Genomic DNA, 19,107 nt, shown 5'->3' on the forward strand with positions numbered 1-19,107 from the left:
GTGTGAAATGTACGTAACGGTTATACATGAAGCCCCTGGAGTGCACTGTTCCTTGATAATGATGTTCTTAGAAACCTTTGTGTTCAAAGAGAAAACAAAACTAACAATGCACTCCTTTAAAGGCAGGCAGTCAAACTCTACCAGTAGTTTGAAAATGATTTCCTCCTTACACCCCCCCAAAGCCTCTGTCTACCAGCTGTAGAATCGACCTAAACATTGTTGTTTCTATTAACAGGGCAGTTTCCACAATGGCCCATGTTTGGAGTAAAGTGGTCACCCCAGTCTCGTTTGGAGTATAGTGGTCACCCCAGTCTCGTTTGGAGTATAGTGGTCACCCCAGTCTCGTTTGGAGTATAGTGGTCACCCCAGTCTCATTTGGAGTATAGTGGTCACCCCAGTCTTCCTGGACTGTTTGGACTATAGTGGTCATCCCAGTCTTCCAGGACTGTTTGGAGTATAGTGGTCACCCCAGTCTCATTTTGAGTATAGTGGTCACCCCAGTGTCGTTTGGAGTATAGTGGTCACCCCAGTGTAATTTGGAGTATAGTGGTCACCCCAGTCTTCCAGGACTGTTTGGAGTATAGTGGTCACCCCAGTCTCGTTTGGAGTATCGTGGTCACCCCAGTCTTCCAAGGCTGTTTGGAGTATAGTGGTCACCCCAGTCTTCCAACGCTGTTTGGAGTATAGTGGTCACCCCAGTCTTCCAACGCTGTTTGGAGTAAAGTGGTCACCCCAGTCTTCCAAGGCTGTTTGGAGTATAGTGGTCACCCTAGTCTTCCAAGGCTGTTTGGAGTATAGTGGTCACCCCAGTCTCATTTGGAGTATAGTGGTCACCCCAGTCTCGTTTGGAGTATAGTGGTCACCCCAGTCTCGTTTGGAGTATAGTGGTCACCCCTGTCTCGTTTGGAATATAGTGGTCACCCCAGTGTAATTTGGAGTATAGTGGTCACCCCAGTCTTCCAGGACTGTTTGGAGTATAGTGGTCACCCCAGTCTCGTTTGGAATATAGTGGTCACCCCAGTGTAATTTGGAGTATAGTGGTCACCCCAGTCTTCCAGGACTGTTTGGAGTATAGTGGTCACCCCAGTCTCGTTTGGAGTATAGTGGTCATCCCAGTCTCGTTTTGAGTATAGTGGTCACCTCAGTCTTCCAGGACTGTTTGGAGTATAGTGGTCACCCCAGTCTCATTTGGAGTATAGTGGTCACCCCAGTCTTTCAAGGCTGTTTGGAGTATAGTGGTCACCCCAGTCTCGTTTGGAGTATAGTGGTCATCCCAGTCTCGTTTTGAGTATAGTGGTCACCTCAGTCTTCCAGGACTGTTTGGAGTATAGTGGTCACCCCAGTCTCATTTGGAGTATAGTGGTCACCCCAGTCTTTCAAGTTTGGAGTATAGTGGTCACCCCAGTCTCATTTGGAGTATAGTGGTCACCCCAGTCTCATTTGGAGTATAGTGGTCACCCCAGTCTCGTTTTGAGTATAGTGGTCACCTCAGTCTTCCAGGACTGTTTGGAGTATAGTGGTCACCCCAGTCTCATTTGGAGTATAGTGGTCACCCCAGTCTTTCAAGGCTGTTTGGAGTATAGTGGTCACCCCAGTCTCGTTTGGAGTATAGTGGTCACCCCAGTCTCGTTTGGAGTATAGTGGTCACCCCAGTCTCATTTGGAGTATAGTGGTCACCCCAGTCTCATTTGGAGTATAGTGGTCACCCCAGTCTCATTTGGAGTATAGTGGTCACCCCAGTCTTTCAAGGCTGTTTGGAGTATAGTGGTCACCCCAGTCTCGTTTGGAATATAGTGGTCACCCCAGTGTAATTTGGAGTATAGTGGTCAACCCAGTCATCCAGGATTGTTTGGAGTATAGTGGTCACCCCAGTCTAGTTTGGAGTATAGTGGTCATCCCAGTCTCATTTGGAGTATAGTGGTCACCCCTGTCTTCCAAGGCTGTTTGGAGTATAGTGGTCACCCCAGTCTTCCAAGGCTGTTTGGAGTATAGTGGTAACCCCAGTCTTCCTGGACTGTTTGGAGTATAGTGGTCACCCCAGTGTAATTTGGAGTATAGTGGTCACCCCAGTCTCCCAGGGCTGTTTGGAGTATAGTGGTCACCCCAGTGTAATTTGGAGTATAGTGGTCAACCCAGTCTCCCAGGGCAATATGAGTTGATATTCCAATAATGAGTTCTGATAGCGATCTGTAGAGGCTTGGGAGGGTGCCACGGACTGGTGCTTTGATTGACAGCTGGACTGTACGCTTCTCTGTCTCTGGTTGCTACTCCTTCAGAACTGCAACGCCTAGCTAGTAAACCACCATTCTAATGTGGAGAATAATAATGTATTGGCATTGGCATTGGCATGGTCATGTGATAGAAAACAAGAACAGCACCCAGTGAAAGAAGTCATGAGCAGCAGCACATAATCACTACTTCCAGGGAGGCTGGCTGTTTTCTTCCCCTGGTGGTGCAGGTCTGCCTGAGTGTGCCCACAGACCAGTGTGTGTACCACTTAGCTAGTGTACGTGGTTGTGTTTTGAATATTGTTCATATTGCAACTGTCTCATGCCTCACTGTCTGTTTCTCCGTCTCCACATCCGTCTGTCTGTCTGTCTGTCTGTCTGTCTCATGCCTCACTGTCTGTCAATCTCCATATCTGTCTGTCTATCTCCATATCTGTCTGTCTATCTCCATATCTGTCTGTCTATCTCCATATCTGTCTGTCTATCTCCATATCTGTCTGTCTATCTCCATATATGTCTGTCTATCTCCATATCTGTCTGTCTATCTCCATATCTGTCTGTCTATCTCCATATCTGTCTGTCTATCTCCATATCTGTCTGTCTATCTCCATATCTGTCTGTCTATCTCCATATGTCTGTCTATCTCCATATCTGTCTGTCTGCCTGTTCATCACTATGTGTCTATGATGTGTATGATACCTGAGATGAGATGTTTAAAATGCACATCTGTGTTATTTGTTCAAATGCAAACCCAGGATCGATTCTGGAGTAGAACCCACTACGAGGTAAGGTGTAGAACCCACTACGAGGTGAGGTGTAGAACCCACTATGAGGTGAGGTGTAGAACCCACTACGAGGTGAGGTGTAGAACCCACTACAAGGTGAGGTGTAGGACCCACTACGAGGTGAGGTGTAGAACCCACTACGAGGTGAGGTGTAGAACCCACTACGAGGTGAGGTGTAGAACCCACTACGAGGTGAGGTGTGGGTGTAGAACCCACTGAGGTGAGGTGTAGAACCCACTACGAGGTGAGGTGTAGAACCCACTACGAGGTGAGGTGTAGAACCCACTACGAGGTGAGGTGTAGAACCCACTACGAGGTGAGGTGTTGAACCCACTACGAGGTGAGGTGTAGAACCCATTACGAAGTGAGGGGTGGGTGTAGAACCCACTACGAGGTGAGGTGTTGAACCCACTACGAGGTGAGGTGTAGAACCCATTACGAAGTGAGGGGTGGGTGTAGAACCCATGAGGTGAGGTGTAGGACCCACTACGAGGTGAGGTGTAGAACCCACTACGAGGTGAGGTGTAGAACCCACTACGAGGTGAGGTGTAGAACCCACTACGAAGTGAGGTGTGGGTGTAGAACCCACTATGAGGTGAGGTGTAGAACCCACTACGAGGTGAGGTGTAGAACCCACTACGAAGTGAGGTGTAGAACCCACTACGAGGTGAGGTGTAGAACCCACTACGAGGTGAGGTGTAAAACCCACTATGAGGTGAGGTGTAGAACCCACTACGAGGTGAGGTGTAGAACCCACTACGAGGTGAGGTGTAGAACCCACTATGAGGTGAGGTGTAAAACCCACTACGAGGTGAGGTCAGTCTCACCTTCATCCTCCTCATCTACTCTGTGGTCCCTCAGCTCTCTGTCACCCTATTCCCTACACCTAGTCCACTACTTGGCCTAAATAAGGGCGCTATATAGAGGATAGGGCACCATTTAGGACACAACTAGCCCAGGGTTCAGCTATGTAAGACGTGTTATGATGTGTGATATTTAGCCATGGACAGTGACACACAAAGTAATGGTTCATGAAAAACTATTCTATCCTTATGAGACAGCTGTCTTCTCTATGCTTGTGTACGTGTGCACTCTTTATTGCAGGACTCCAGTCAGATTGGTCTGCTGAAGGAACTCCTGGACCTGCAGAAAGACATGGTGGTGATGCTGTTGTCTCTACTGGAAGGTAAGCCATTGGTCCCAGGTCTGGTGCTTAAAGACCCACTCCAGACTCCCTAGAACCTCATTTATCACCTGATTTACTTAACAAAAGGCACATTTCAATAGGTGGTCCAGGAGTCCTCTGACATGGCACAAGTGGGGGGGGGGGGACCTTTCCTCTTTTGTCCTCAATTGCTCCTCTATTGTTCCCACAAACAAGGGGGAGGCCGATGACATCAGAGTGAAGGCCGATGACATCAGAGTGAACCATCAGACCAATTCCTTTATTTGCCAAACCCTGAATTTTGCAGTTGTGTGTAAAAAACAACACTATTTTGTTATTACCCTTAAGTGTCTGTTCCAAAATAGCTGGAGACTTTAATAGCTTATATATTTTTCAACATCCTCTGCCAGTTTTTGAATATATTTGATGTGCTATAGGTCTCTGCTTTGCTTGTTTGTAATTTGTTTAATAAACCAAATGACCTTTCGGGGGCAATCCTTGTCGCTAGGCAACGTGGTGAACGGCACCATCGCCCGCCAGATGGTGGACATGCTAGTGGAGTCCTCCAGCAACGTGGAGATGATCCTCAAGTTCTTCGACATGTTCCTCAAGCTGAAGGACATCACCGGGTCCGACGCCTTCCGGGACTACGTGACCGACCCCCGTGGCCTCATCTCCAAAAAGGACTTCTACAAGGTAGACACTGAGTGTACAAAACATTAAGAACACCTTCCTAATATTGAGATGAACCCCTTTTTACCCTCAGAACAGCCTGAATTCGTCAGGGGCATGGGACTCTACAAGGTGTCAAAAGAGTTCCACAGGGATGCTGGCCCCATGTTGACTCCAACGCTTCCCACAGTTGTGTCAAGTTGGCTGGATGTCCGCTGGGTGGTGGGCCATTCTTGATACACATGGGAAACTGTTGAGCGTGAAAAACCCAGCAGCGTTGCAGTTCTTGACACAAACTGGTGCTCCTGGCACCTACTACCATACCCCGGTCAAAGGCACTTAAATCTTTTGTCTTGCCCATTCACCCTCTGAATGGCACACATACACAATCCCCATGTCTCAATTGTCTCAAGGCTTAAAAATCCTTCTTTAACCTGTCTCCTCCCCTTCATCTACACTGAATGAAGTGGATTTAACAAGTGACATCAATAAGGGATCGTAGCGTTCACCTGGATTCACCTGGTCAGTCTGTGTCATGGAAATAGCATGTTTTATATTCAGTGTATATACATTGTATTGTGGCAGACCGTGGGGAGGTGTGCTGTCACTGACCAGAGCTAGGCTAGGTTTCTAGTTAAAAAAACAACTCATGAGACAAAGTCAATAAAAAATATAAAAATAAAGCTTTTATTGCCTATACAGTTACAATCTAATCATCTGTTCAGAAAATCTAAGTTCCAAAACAGAGCTACGTGATCTCTCAGTGCTCTCCCCTTGAGTGAGGGGAGACCAGCAGCTAAATGTGGTGGCTGATGGAGTAGCCAGCCACACTCTTAACGAGCCCGTGGAGGTCAGCTGTGTTAATTATCAAGCCAGTGGGCACCTTTCAGGTTGACTACATGGCTTGTGGTTCTGGTGAGGGCATGGACCTTAAGTGGCTAGCCCTCACGGGCACCACATGTATGTCTTTTTCTATTTAATTGTATGTTAAGTGCCTTTGGAGTTCCCAGTGTATCTCCAGACAATCTTTCCCTAGCTACCCGTTCGCTTGCCAAAATGATAACAAGGATCATGGAAATACATTGACTTTATTGTGTTTTAAATGTGTGTGTTGTTGTGCTCACATGGCTGAGGCAAATCTATGTTTATATGAATTCATTGATTCCTTCCTTTCAGGCAATGGACAGCCAGAAGCAGTACTCTCCTTCTGAGATCCAGTTCCTTCTGTCTTGTTCCGAGGCCGACGAAAACGAGATGATCAACTTTGAAGAGTTTGCCGACCGCTTCCAGGAGCCGGCCAAGGACATCGGCTTCAACATCGCCGTGCTACTCACCAACCTGTCTGAGCACGTCCCCCACGACACACGCCTACAGAACTTCCTTGAGCAGGCCGAGAGCGTCCTCAACTACTTTAGACCCTTCCTGGGCCGGATAGAGATCATGGGCGCCAGCAGGAAGATCGAGAGGATCTACTTTGAGATCAGCGAGGCCAACAGGAATCAGTGGGAGATGCCGCAGGTCAGAGAGTCCAAGAGACAGTTCATCTTCGACGTGGTCAACGAGGGCGGGGAGAGCGAGAAGATGGAGCTCTTTGTCAACTTCTGCGAGGACACCATCTTTGAGATGAACATCGCCTCACAGATTTCTGAGGTGGAGGAGGAGGAGGCAGTAGACTCAGAGGATGAAGAGGAAGAAGGAGGAGGAGAAGGAGGAGGAGGAGAGTTGGATGAAAATGGAGAAGAGATGCCTCCCGAGTCCAGCTCGGCGTTCTCTGACTTCCTGACAAGCGTAGTGAACTTCTTCAACATGTTCACCTTCAAGAACCTGCGGCGGCGCTACCGCAAGCTTAGGAAGATGACTCTGAAGGAGATGGTGGTGGGCTTGGCCACGTTCATCTACACCATCCTGTTTGGTATCCTGTCTTTCATCTACAGCGTGTGTAAGGGCTTCTTCATGCTTATCTGGAGCACCCTGTTTGGAGGAGAACTGGTAGAGGGTGCCAAGAAGATCACGGTGACTGAGCTCCTGGCCAGCATGCCAGACCCAACGCAAGATGAGGTGCACGATGAACTGCCACCTGAGCCGGGTGCCGAGGAGGGTCAGGAGGGGATAGAAGGAGGAGAGGATAGAGACGTGGGAGGAGGAGAGGAAAGAGAGGAGGGAGGGGACGGTGAGGAGAAGGAGGGAGGACGGATGCCTGGGTTCGACACCCCTGGGGGGCTGGGAGACTTTGGGGAGACCACGGCTGTAGAACCCCCCACTCCAGAGGGAACCCCACTGCTCAAGAGGAAACTGGTTAGTTTACACCCGTTATGTTTTTATATACAGTGCCCTCCATTATTATTATGAAGCATTGTTTTATCGTTTGGCTCTATAGTCTATAATGACACAATCCGTTATTTACCAGTCATTTCTATTGGCCACAAAATAATCTGCAACCAAAACAAAGAGCAAATGCATCCAACAAGTTTGTAGAGTCACAAGCTTGATGTAATCATTGTGTTCTATGAATATCGGAACAAATACTACACTGTTTACTACTTTAATACACATATAAGGGAATTTGTCTGAATACTTTTGCTCCCCTAAAATGTGGGGGGACTATGTGCAGAAAATGCTGTACTTTCTAAACGGTTCACCCGATATGGATGAAAATATCCTCAAATTACAGCTGACAGTCTGCACTTTAACCTCATAGTCATTGTTTGATTTCAAACTGTTGAAGTATACAGCCAAAAGAAGAAGAAAAAATGTCACTTCCCAATAATTACGGAGGGCACTGTATTATAGCCAATTTACAGCCATATAGACATAGGTTCTCCTAACCACTTAAACTGACCTGGTCAGGCCACATGGTCAGGAAAAAACAGCACCTTAGTTATGTTATTTGGATAATATTTATACATCATAGACTGTGAGGATGTTGGACCAGTTGTTTACTGTGTGTTGGGCCAGTTGTTGACAGTGGATTGGGCCAGTTGTTGACAGTGTGTTGGGCCAGTTGTTGACAGTGTGTTGGACCAGTTGTTGACAGTGGCTTGGGCCAGTTGTTGACAGTGTGTTGGACCAGTTGTTGACAGTGGATTGGGCCAGTTGTTGACAGTGTGTTGGGCCAGTTGTTGACAGTGGATTGGGCCAGTTGTTGACAGTGTGTTGGACCAGTTGTTGACAGTGGATTGGGCCAGTTGTTGACAGTGTGTTGGACCAGTTGTTGACAGTGGATTGGGCCAGTTGTTGACAGTGTGTTGGACCAGTTGTTGACAGTGGATTGGGCCAGTTGTTGACAGTGTGTTGGGCCAGTTGTTGACAGTGGATTGGGCCAGTTGTTGACAGTATATTGGACCAGTTGTTGACAGTGGATTGGGCCAGTTGTTGACAGTGTGTTGGGCCAGTTGTTGACAGTGGATTGGGCCAGTTGTTGACAGTATGTTGGACCAGTTGTTGACAGTGTGTTGGACCAGTTGTTGACAGTGTGTTGGGCCAGTTGTTGACAGTATGTTGGACCAGTTGTTGACAGTATGTTGGGCCAGTTGTTGACAGTATGTTGGACCAGTTGTTGACAGTATGTTGGACCAGTTGTTGACAGTATGTTGGACCAGTTGTTGACAGTATATTGGGCCAGTTGTTGACAGTATGTTGGACCAGTTGTTGACAGTGGATTGGGCCAGTTGTTGACAGTGTGTTGGGCCAGTTGTTGACAGTGGATTGGGCCAGTTGTTGACAGTATGTTGGACCAGTTGTTGACAGTGTGTTGGACCAGTTGTTGACAGTGTGTTGGGCCAGTTGTTGACAGTATGTTGGACCAGTTGTTGACAGTATGTTGGGCCAGTTGTTGACAGTATGTTGGACCAGTTGTTGACAGTATGTTGGACCAGTTGTTGACAGTATGTTGGGCCAGTTGTTGACAGTATGTTGGACCAGTTGTTGACAGTATATTGGACCAGTTGTTGACAGTATGTTGGACCAGTTGTTGACAGTATGTTGGACCAGTTGTTGACAGTATGTTGGACCAGTTGTTGACAGTATGTTGGACCAGTTGTTGACAGTGGATTGGGCCAGTTGTTGACAGTGTGTTGGGCCAGTTGTTGACAGTGGATTGGGCCAGTTGTTGACAGTATGTTGGACCAGTTGTTGACAGTGTGTTGGACCAGTTGTTGACAGTGTGTTGGGCCAGTTGTTGACAGTATGTTGGACCAGTTGTTGACAGTATGTTGGGCCAGTTGTTGACAGTATGTTGGACCAGTTGTTGACAGTATGTTGGACCAGTTGTTGACAGTATGTTGGGCCAGTTGTTGACAGTATGTTGGACCAGTTGTTGACAGTATGTTGGACCAGTTGTTGACAGTATGTTGGACCAGTTGTTGACAGTATGTTGGACCAGTTGTTGACAGTATGTTGGACCAGTTGTTGACAGTATGTTGGGCCAGTTGTTGACAGTATGTTGGACCAGTTGTTGACAGTATGTTGGGCCAGTTGTTGACAGTATGTTGGACCAGTTGTTGACAGTATGTTGGGCCAGTTGTTGACAGTGGATTGGGCCAGTTGTTGACAGTGTGTTGGGCCAGTTGTTGACAGTTTGTTGGACCAGTTGTTGACAGTGTGTTGGGCCAGTTGTTGACAGTATGTTGGACCAGTTGTTGACAGTATGTTGGACCAGTTGTTGACAGTATGTTGGACCAGTTGTTGACAGTATGTTGGACCAGTTGTTGACAGTATGTTGGACCAGTTGTTGACAGTATGTTGGACCAGTTGTTGACAGTATGTTGGACCAGTTGTTGACAGTATGTTGGACCAGTTGTTGACAGTGTGTTGGACCAGTTGTTGACAGTATGTTGGACCAGTTGTTGACAGTGTGTTGGGCAAGTTGTTGACAGTGGATTGGGCCAGTTGTTGACAGTGTGTTGGGCCAGTTGTTGACAGTATATTGGGCCAGTTGTTGACAGTATATTGGGCCAGTTGTTGACAGTGTGTTGTGCCAGTTGTTGACAGTGTATTGGGCCAGTTGTTGAAAGTGTGTTGGGCCGGTTGTTTACTGTGTGTTGGGCCAGTTGTTGACAGTGTATTGGGCCAGTTGTTGACAGTGTATTGGGCCAGTTGTTGACAGTGTGTTGGGCCAGTTGTTGACAGTGTATTGGGCCAGTTGTTGAAAGTGTATTGGGCCAGTTGTTGACAGTGTATTGGGCCAGTTGGTGGCAGTGTATTGGACCAGTTGTTGACAGTGTGTTGTGCCAGTTGTTGACAGTATGTTGGACCAGTTGTTGACAGTGTATTGGACCAGTTGTTGACAGTGTGTTGGGCAAGTTGTTGACAGTGGATTGGGCCAGTTGTTGACAGTGTGTTGGGCCAGTTGTTGACAGTATATTGGGCCAGTTTTTTGACAGTATATTGGGCCAGTTGTTGACAGTGTGTTGTGCCAGTTGTTGACAGTGTATTGGGCCAGTTGTTGAAAGTGTGTTGGGCCGGTTGTTTACTGTGTGTTGGGCCAGTTGTTGACAGTGTATTGGGCCAGTTGTTGACAGTGTATTGGGCCAGTTGTTGACAGTGTGTTGGGCCAGTTGTTGACAGTGTATTGGGCCAGTTGTTGAAAGTGTATTGGGCCAGTTGTTGACAGTGTATTGGGCCAGTTGGTGGCAGTGTATTGGACCAGTTGTTGACAGTGTGTTGTGCCAGTTGTTGACAGTGTCTTGTGCCAGTTGTTGACAGTGTGTTGTGCCAGTTTTAAGTGTGTGTTGGGCCAGTTGTTGACAGTGTATTGGGCCAGCTGTTGACAGTATATTGGACCAGTTGTTGACAGCGTATTGGGCCAGTTGTTGACAGTGTATTGGGCCAGTTGTTGAAAGTGTGTTGGGCTGGTTGTTTTACAGTGTGTTGGGCCAGTTGTTGACAGTGTCTTGTGCCAGTTGTTGATAGTTTATTGTGCCAGTTTTAAATGTGTGTTGGGCCAGTTTTTGACAGTGTGTTGGGACAGTTGTTAACAGTCTGTGTTGGGACAGTTGCTGATAGTGTGTGTTGTGCCAGTTGTTGACAGTGTGTTGTGCCAGTTGTTGACAGTGAGTGGTGTGTTGTAGTTGGAAGCAACGTCCGGAGGAGAGGGGGAAGAAAGAGAAGAGACAGAACCAGAGGAAGAGACACCCCCAGAGGAGGAGAAGGCTGAGTGAGTCCTCTCTTTCGTGTTTTAATTCTCATAATCACTCACTCACACACTCACTCACTGATTGATGAATTGTCCTCCAGCAATGAGAATGGAGAGAAGGCAGAGAAGGAGGCTGAGCCCGTGGTAAAAGAGGAAGAACCGGCAGCGAAGGAGGACAAATTGAAGACCAAGGCAAAGAAGGAGAAGAGACCTGCAGAGGAGGGCTATGAGCTGTGGAATGAGCTAGAGATCCAGAGGATCAAATTCATGGTGACTATTACCAAATACATTATCAATCATCATCTATACATTATGAATAAATTACAAATACATTACTAATCTCCTCCTTACCAATACTTATCAATCATGATCTATACATTACCAATACATTACCAATGCATTACCAATTTTGCTGTCTCCAACCAGAACTATCTGTCTCGTAACTTCTACAACCTGTTTCTCTTTCTCCAACCAGAACTATCTGTCTCGTAACTTCTACAACCTGCGCTTCCTGGCTCTCTTCATCGCCTTTGCCCTCAACTTCATCCTGCTCTTCTACAAGGTGAAACATAATATAGAATAATATAATAATGTATAATATAATATATAATAATGTATAATATAATATATAATAATATATTATAGAATAACAGAATAATGTATAACATAATATAGAATAATATAATATAGAATAATATCATATAGAACATAGAATAATATAATATATAGAATAATATAATATACAGTGGGGGAAAAAAGTATTTAGTCAGCCACCAATTGTGCAAGTTCTCCCACTTAAAAAGATGAGAGAGGCCTGTAATTGTCATCATAGGTACACGTCAACTATGACAGACAAATTGAGGAAAAAAATCCAGAAAATCAAATTGTAGGATTTTTAATGAATTTATTTGCAAATTATGGTGGAAAATAAGTATTTGGTCACCTACAAACAAGCAAGATTTCTGGCTCTCACAGACCGTAACTTCTTCTTTAAGAGGTTCCTCTGTCCTCCACTCGTTACCTGTATTAATGGCACCTGTTTGAACTTGTTATCAGTATAAAAGACACCTGTCCACAACCTCAAACAGTCACACTCCAAACTCCACTATGGCCAAGACCAAAGAGCTGTCAAAGGACACCAGAAACAAAATTGTAGACCTGCACCAGGCTGGGAAGACTGAATCTGCAATAGGTAAGCAGCTTGGTTTGAAGAAATCAACTGCGGGAGCAATTATTAGGAAATGGAAGACATACAAGACCACTGATAATCTCCCTCGATCTGGGGCTCCACGCAAGATCTCACCCCGTGGGGACAAAATGATCACAAGAACGGTGAGCAAAAATCCCAGAACCACATGGGGGGACCTAGTGTATGACCTGCAGAGAGCTGGGACCAAAGTAACAAAGCCTACCATCAGTAACACACTACGCCGCCAGGGACTCAAATCCTGCAGTGCCAGACGTGTCCCCCTGCTTAAGCCAGTACATGTCCAGGCCCGTCTGAAGTTTGCTAAAATGCATTTGGATGATCCAGAAGAGGATTGGGAGAATGTCAGATGAAACCAAAATAGAACTTTTTGGTAAAAACTCAACTCGTCGTGTTTGGAGGACAAAGAATGCTGAGTTGCATCCAAAGAACACCATGCCTACTGTGAAGCATGGGGGTGGAAACATCATACTTTGGGGCTGTTTTTCTGCAAAGGGACCAGGGACGACTGATCCGTGTAAAGGAAAGAATGAATGGGCCATGTATCATGAGATTTTGAGTGAAAACCTCCTTCCATCAGCAAGGGCATTGAAGTTGAAACGTGGCTGGGTCTTTCAGCATGACAATGATCCCAAACACACCGCCCGGGCAACGAAGGAGTGGCTTCGTAAGAAGCATTTCAAGGTCCTGGAGTGGCCTAGCCAGTCTCCAGATCTCAACCCCATAGAAAATCTTTGGAGGGAGTTGAAAGTCTGTGTTGCCCAGCGACAGCCCCAAAACATCACTGCTCTAGAGGAGATCTGGATGGAGGAATTGGCCAAAATACCAGCAACAGTGTGTGAAAACCTTGTGAAGACTTACAGAAAACGTTTGACCTGTGTCATTGCCAACAAAGGGTATATAACAAAGTATTGAGAAACTTTTGTTATTGACCAAATACTTATTTTCCACCATAATTTGCAAATACATTCATTAAAAATCCTACAATGTGATTTTTCTGGATTTTTTTTCTCATTTTCTCTTTCATAGTTGACGTGTACCTATGATGAAAATTACAGGCCTCTCTCATCTTTTTAAGTGGGAGAACTTGCACAATTGGTGGCTGACTAAATACTTTTTTCCCCCACTGTATATAATAATATAATAATGTATAATATAATATAGAATATAGAATAATATAGAATAATATAATATATAACCACATTATATTATACTTACCTAATCTTCCTGTTCTACAAGGTTGGATATGATGTAGAGGCGGGGTCAGAGGACATCGAGGGCTCCGCCCTGTTCGAGGGCTCCGCCCTGTTCGAGGGTTCTGGGTTGTTTGAGAGTTCCGGAGCTGTGGACGAGGGTGGTTCTGGCATTGATCCATTTGACGATGGTGGTGATGATGACGATAGTGGTGGTGATGATGATGATGAGGAGGAAGGGCCCTTTTTTTTCTACTTGGAGGAGAGTACGGGCTACATGCAACCCTGTTTGTCCATGCTGGCCATCATACACACTGTCATCGCTTTCCTCTGTATCATCGGATACAACTGCCTCAAGGTACAGGGCTCTACACTCACACACTCACTCACATTTTTTATTGTTTTATTAAGCCTTTATTTATACAGGTTTTTCTCATTGAGATCAAATCTATTTTTCAAGAGAGACCTGGACCAACAGCAGCAGGGGGAACAAAGTTTCAGTCAAAATTACTTACAGACACACACAACATTGAACAAAACTATAGACACACAGACAGTACAACAATGTACATTTTACGTAAAGAAACACGAATGTCATAACTAAAAAAACAGCTGTCCTAAAGACAATTACACTCTTCTATGATATTTACATCGACCGAGAGTTTAAACTCCACCAACGTGACGAGATCATCACATTTAAAATGTTCAGGAGAGAATTCAAGGACCACGGAGCTGAGTAACTAAAACTATTTCTACCATGACCTGTTCTAATTCTTGGTAATGTTAAAAGCAAATGAGAAATGGGACCGTAATTGATATTTATTTACTGACCTGATTAAAAAAGAACAGAGATAAAGTGGCATTTTACCCAGTATGGCCTTATAAATCAGGTTATACCAGTGTTTAAACCTATGCAAGGTCAATGACGACCAGCCAACGGCGCTGTGGAGATCACAATGATGTATTAGACGTTTTTGATTGGTAATGAACCTGAGGGCCGCATGATATACTGAATCAAGTGCTCTCAGGGTAGTGGTTGAGGCCTGCATATAATTTATATATAACATCACTAAAATCTAAAACCGCCAGTAATGTACATGCAAACACACACACACATACACACACACACACACAGGGGAGAAGCAGCTACTCATGGTGTGTCTTCCTTCAGGTTCCTCTGGTCATCTTTAAGAGGGAGAAGGAGTTGGCTAGGAAGCTGGAGTTTGATGGTCTCTACGTCACCGAGCAACCAGAAGACGATGACATCAAGGGACAGTGGGACCGACTGGTGCTCAACACCCCGTAAGAATCTTCTAAACCCTGACCTCTGACCCCTAACCCTGAATCTGACTTAAATCCTAACCATTGGATCAGTTATCTAGTCAGGAGAAAGACACTGAGTATGTTTACATGCACACTAATAATTCAATATTAAACTGCAGTAGGCCGAGTATGGTGCTAGTCATGTAAACATCTTACTCTGCTTATCCTCATCGGTCTAAGGTCATAAATGAAGTAAGGATACGCCGATTAAAACACCAGTTTTTTCGAGAGAAACGTTTCGCATTATTAGAACATGTAAACAGGTGAATCAGAATTTGATCTGCGCATTAGCCAGCAGCACAGCGCAAGCCTCCCTCTAATGCGCAAATGAAGTGAGTTCTGAAAAAGTACAGTATGCGTCTTAGAAATAGTTTTCACATGCAAACTTTATATGTCCGAACCCAAAACCAAATAGGCTTCCCAAAAATAACATGGTAAAACGTTTATTTTTATTGCCGATTTTCTGCATTTATCAAAGTCCCCATCACGTAGCCTTATTTTAGATGTGTCCATGTAAACAGTATTATTAGGGAAATCATTATTCTTGTAAAGGATGTAAACATTTAAATCTAACTATTATATGTCTCTGACTATTCACAATAATCGTATTATTGTGGGCATGTAACCGTGCTCATTGTTACATCAGTTATTGATTCAAGGTGGAACCAGACAAGGCTGTCCTCTCATTCCTCTTTTATTTGTTATTGTCATGAAAACCACCGATTCAATGAGAATATAAAAGGAATAAACAGATAGCATTTGGACTGATACACCCATCTTCCAACCCTGACCCTTCTCTCAAAGTATGTTTATTTTCCACACAGGTCATTCCCTAACAACTACTGGGACAAGTTTGTGAAGACAAAGGTGCTGGCTAAGTACGGGGACATCTACGGCAGGGAGAGGATCGCAGAGCTGCTTGGGATGGACCTGGCCTCTCTGGATGTCAGCGCCATGACACAAGAGAAGAAACCCGAACCAGAGAGTGGCATGTTAAGCTGGTACATAAACACACCCCACTGACCTGCAGAAAGCATACATACATTATACAAATTCACTAGTAAATTATTTGCACAACAAACAAGCAATGTACAAGCACATACAACTGGTACAACTGGCACAACCTGAAGTCAACATTGAGACAGCTTTGTGAGGTAGTTGTGTGGTAGTTGTGTGTTTGCTAAGAAGTAAACGTGTTGTTTTCTCCATAGGATTATCTCCATTGACATCAAATACCAGATCTGGAAGTTCGGGGTGGTCTTCACTGACAACGTAAGTCAATACTGGACCATGCTGTAGTATAGTCCAGTGAATGTGGAGTCTTCTAGACATTCCTGTATCTAGTGTGGTACATGGCCATTTCTCTGTCTGTAGTAGTATTGTAAAAGTACTGTAGTAGTACTGTAGTAGTACTGATACTATGATACTGATTAGGGTTGCAAAGGGAGGGTATATTACTGGAAACCAATAAACTACCAGAATCCTGGTATCTTTCAAGGATTTTATGTAATCTGTCACAAGACATCTAGTGGCCATTTTCGGTACTTCAGATTTGTACAGTTGTCTGTAGTTATCTCTGGCCTTATCACATGTAAAATATATGAAATAATAAAATAAGATGATTTTCAAATAAAAAATAGAATGACAAAGCTGTAAAACATTATCCTAAATTTAAACCATCAACTTAGTGAATACCATTGGTGTCTAATATGAGGGTTTCAGCATGAAATATCCTTTATATGTGACCGACCGACTCGATTCGGTCTTAGGTAGCAAAATTTGAAATTGTGTTTTTTACATTAGATTAAAGTAGAGACTCAGTGCTAGAAATTTGTATATCATACACTACAGTTGAGGAACAATGGGAAAGTCATTCTGCTTTGACAGTTGTAACCTCACTTTTGAGGAAATGGCCCTTAAATGTTTTGGTACACCTACTGGAGAGCTCTTTGTTTACACCCATTCAGCATCGTTCACACCTTCTAAAGCCTTAGCCCCACCCATCTCTTTAAGCATTCACATGTGAGGCCATGTACTAAACAACCAAAGATTTCAAGACCAAAGGCTGGTTTATACTACGGGTGTGTTCGTAAATTTAATCTGGAGTGCCAGAGCGTGCTCAGAGTGCGCTCTGGGTGTTCGTAAACTCAGAGCATTGTTAGTTAGTAAATTCAGAACGTTTCACTCTCGGAGCATTCAGAGCGCACACTGGACGCTCTGGCTGAGGAGTAGGGTTGATCCAAGCATTCTGACCTACCAACTGCAGTCAAGCACCCAAGCTAACTGGCTAACGTTGGCTAGCTTGCTAGCTACTTCCAGACACAAATGAGAGAACAGCTGACTCTGACCATTTTACTCGCCCTAGCAGAGCTGGTTAGGCTGTTTTTATGTTATCCAGAGCGTTGGTGATCGCAACTGTGCTGCTGGCAACAATTTAATTCCGCTTTTTTGCCAACGTTTACTGACACCGGCCATATTCAACGGGTGTTGAGCGTTTGTAAATTTGTCAGTTATTCTACGCTTTCACACACTCAGACGAGAGTGCTCTGAAATCGGAGTAGATAGCCAGAGCGAATTTACCAGCTACGTCTATCGACAGTTGTCGCAGTGACATCATTAACATTCTATTGAAATGGTTACTTGCATAGTGGAGTCTTTTGTTTAGACATGTAGCTAGCTAGCTAAACAATTAACAATAATCCCAACTCAACTCATGAATCTGCAGGTAGCTAACCAACCAGGTTCAATGTTAGCTAGCTAGCTAACATTAGGCTATAACTAGCAATGCAAATGGCTCTGAGATATGAATAATATAACTACACAGATCATACACGTAACGTTAGCTAGCGAGCTAGCTAGCTATCAGTACACTTTAACTTAAAATGAAAACGACTTGTTGACAAAATTAGAAACTTGTAATATCTGAAAATGTAGCTAGCTAGCTAGACTATCTTACCCGTATACATGGATGGACACTTCTCCCTTTCTGTCATGGATGCCATGGTTGCCCTTAGTTTGAAGATGTAATCCAGAGACAGGTGTTTTATACAATAGCCTTCTGTGTGTTCTCTTTTCGATTCCGTCTGCATATTTGCAATCAAACGCCAGAATTTTCTCCATCTCCTTAGCTATCATACTCTAATTCCACTGATTTTAAAACTCGGTCCTCCAGAAAGTGGAGAACAACACTTATGCAGTTCTACCACGTGATATCTTTCAAAAAAGCTGTGTTAGAAAGGATTACTGACCAGCTCATGTTATAGACAGAAGCGTGCTACATGGCAGACCAATCTGAACTCATCTCTCGGCATGTCCAGCCCACTCATTATCACAGCCAATCATGGCTAGCGGGAAGGTTGCTGTCTTTTTCTGTGGCTAAACCAACTAGGCTCGTAATTTAACAATTGTATTCATATTTACAGATGGCATACAAGTTTGTTATTAAGGCACATGAAAGTTCACGTTTCAGAAGGCATTTCTGCCAAAAAATCGCTTTTTGCTGTGAAGTAGTGACCCGTGACATACGCCTAGTTTCCTGAAACGAGTCACATCATTTTTTACACACTTTTTTATTTATTTTACTATGTCAGTATGTCTTCTTTTGTTAATGTTTCGGCATCAAACTGGTGGCAGTTGTGAAAAGAAGTCAACAGTTGGAAGAGTTGCAGAGTTAATTGAAAATAATGCCATTGTTGATTAGGATGCTTTTTTCATTAATTAGGCTATTTTCTCTCGAACCATATGGTCTATCTACTAGAAACTCATGGACAATATGGACTCAGATATAAAAATAAAAAAAAAAAATAATATGAATACGTTTTTTAAAAAGACATTCAAGTACAAATTACCAAAGTAACGATAGATCGCCATAGATTTTCTGTTAATTACCAAAATTACTGAAGATTACGGTAACTTTGGTAAAGTACCGGTAGCTTTGCAACCTTAATACTGATACTGTCCCCTCCCCTTGTAGACATTCCTCTATCTAGTCTGGTACATGGTCATGTCTCTGCTGGGACACTTCAACAACTTCTTCTTCGCCTGTCACTTGATGGACATCGCCGTTGGTGTGAAGGATCTGCGCACCATCCTGTCCTCCGTCACACACAACGGCAAACAGGTACCAACCCAGTCTAATGTAGTTTCTCCCATCACACCAATGAGTGTGAATACATTAACTAGATCTAACTGTAGTGCCACCCCCGCCCCCCTACATCTCTCTCTCTCTCTGTAGCTGATGATGACTGTGGGTCTACTAGCAGTGGTGGTGTATCTCTACACCGTCGTGGCTTTCAACTTCTTCAGGAAGTTCTACAACATGAGCGAGGAGGAGGATGAACCGGACATGAAGTGTGATGACATGATGACCGTGAGTCAAATCCTCCTGTGGCTTTACTTATG

The 19,107-nt window shown here is 44.5% G+C and overlaps 1 protein-coding gene across 6 annotated transcripts in view; it reads left to right on the plus strand.

The window, feature by feature from the left end:
* The window catches only part of ryr1b (ryanodine receptor 1b (skeletal)), a 215,757-nt gene that overhangs the window by 187,184 nt on the left and 9,466 nt on the right, over positions 1-19,107 (plus strand). For 5 of the 6 annotated variants that reach the window (XM_045220046.1, XM_045220050.1, XM_041878154.2 and 2 more), the window contains 12 exons: positions 4,118-4,199; positions 4,687-4,874; positions 6,027-7,145; positions 10,919-11,004; positions 11,085-11,253; positions 11,459-11,545; positions 13,430-13,741; positions 14,555-14,685; positions 15,531-15,707; positions 15,918-15,978; positions 18,680-18,826; positions 18,941-19,075. In XM_045220046.1, coding sequence (XP_045075981.1) covers positions 4,118-4,199; positions 4,687-4,874; positions 6,027-7,145; positions 10,919-11,004; positions 11,085-11,253; positions 11,459-11,545; positions 13,430-13,741; positions 14,555-14,685; positions 15,531-15,707; positions 15,918-15,978; positions 18,680-18,826; positions 18,941-19,075 — 2,694 coding nt within the window. Of the gene's footprint in view, positions 1-2,983; positions 3,014-4,117; positions 4,200-4,686; positions 4,875-6,026; positions 7,146-10,918; positions 11,005-11,084; positions 11,254-11,458; positions 11,546-13,429; positions 13,742-14,554; positions 14,686-15,530; positions 15,708-15,917; positions 15,979-18,679; positions 18,827-18,940; positions 19,076-19,107 lie in introns of all 6 variants that reach the window. The other variant, XM_045220041.1, reaches the window with a different exon arrangement.

The sequence above is a fragment of the Coregonus clupeaformis genome, chromosome 6, assembly GCF_020615455.1.
Source record: "Coregonus clupeaformis isolate EN_2021a chromosome 6, ASM2061545v1, whole genome shotgun sequence".
In the NCBI taxonomy this organism is placed as follows: Eukaryota; Metazoa; Chordata; class Actinopteri; order Salmoniformes; family Salmonidae; genus Coregonus; species Coregonus clupeaformis.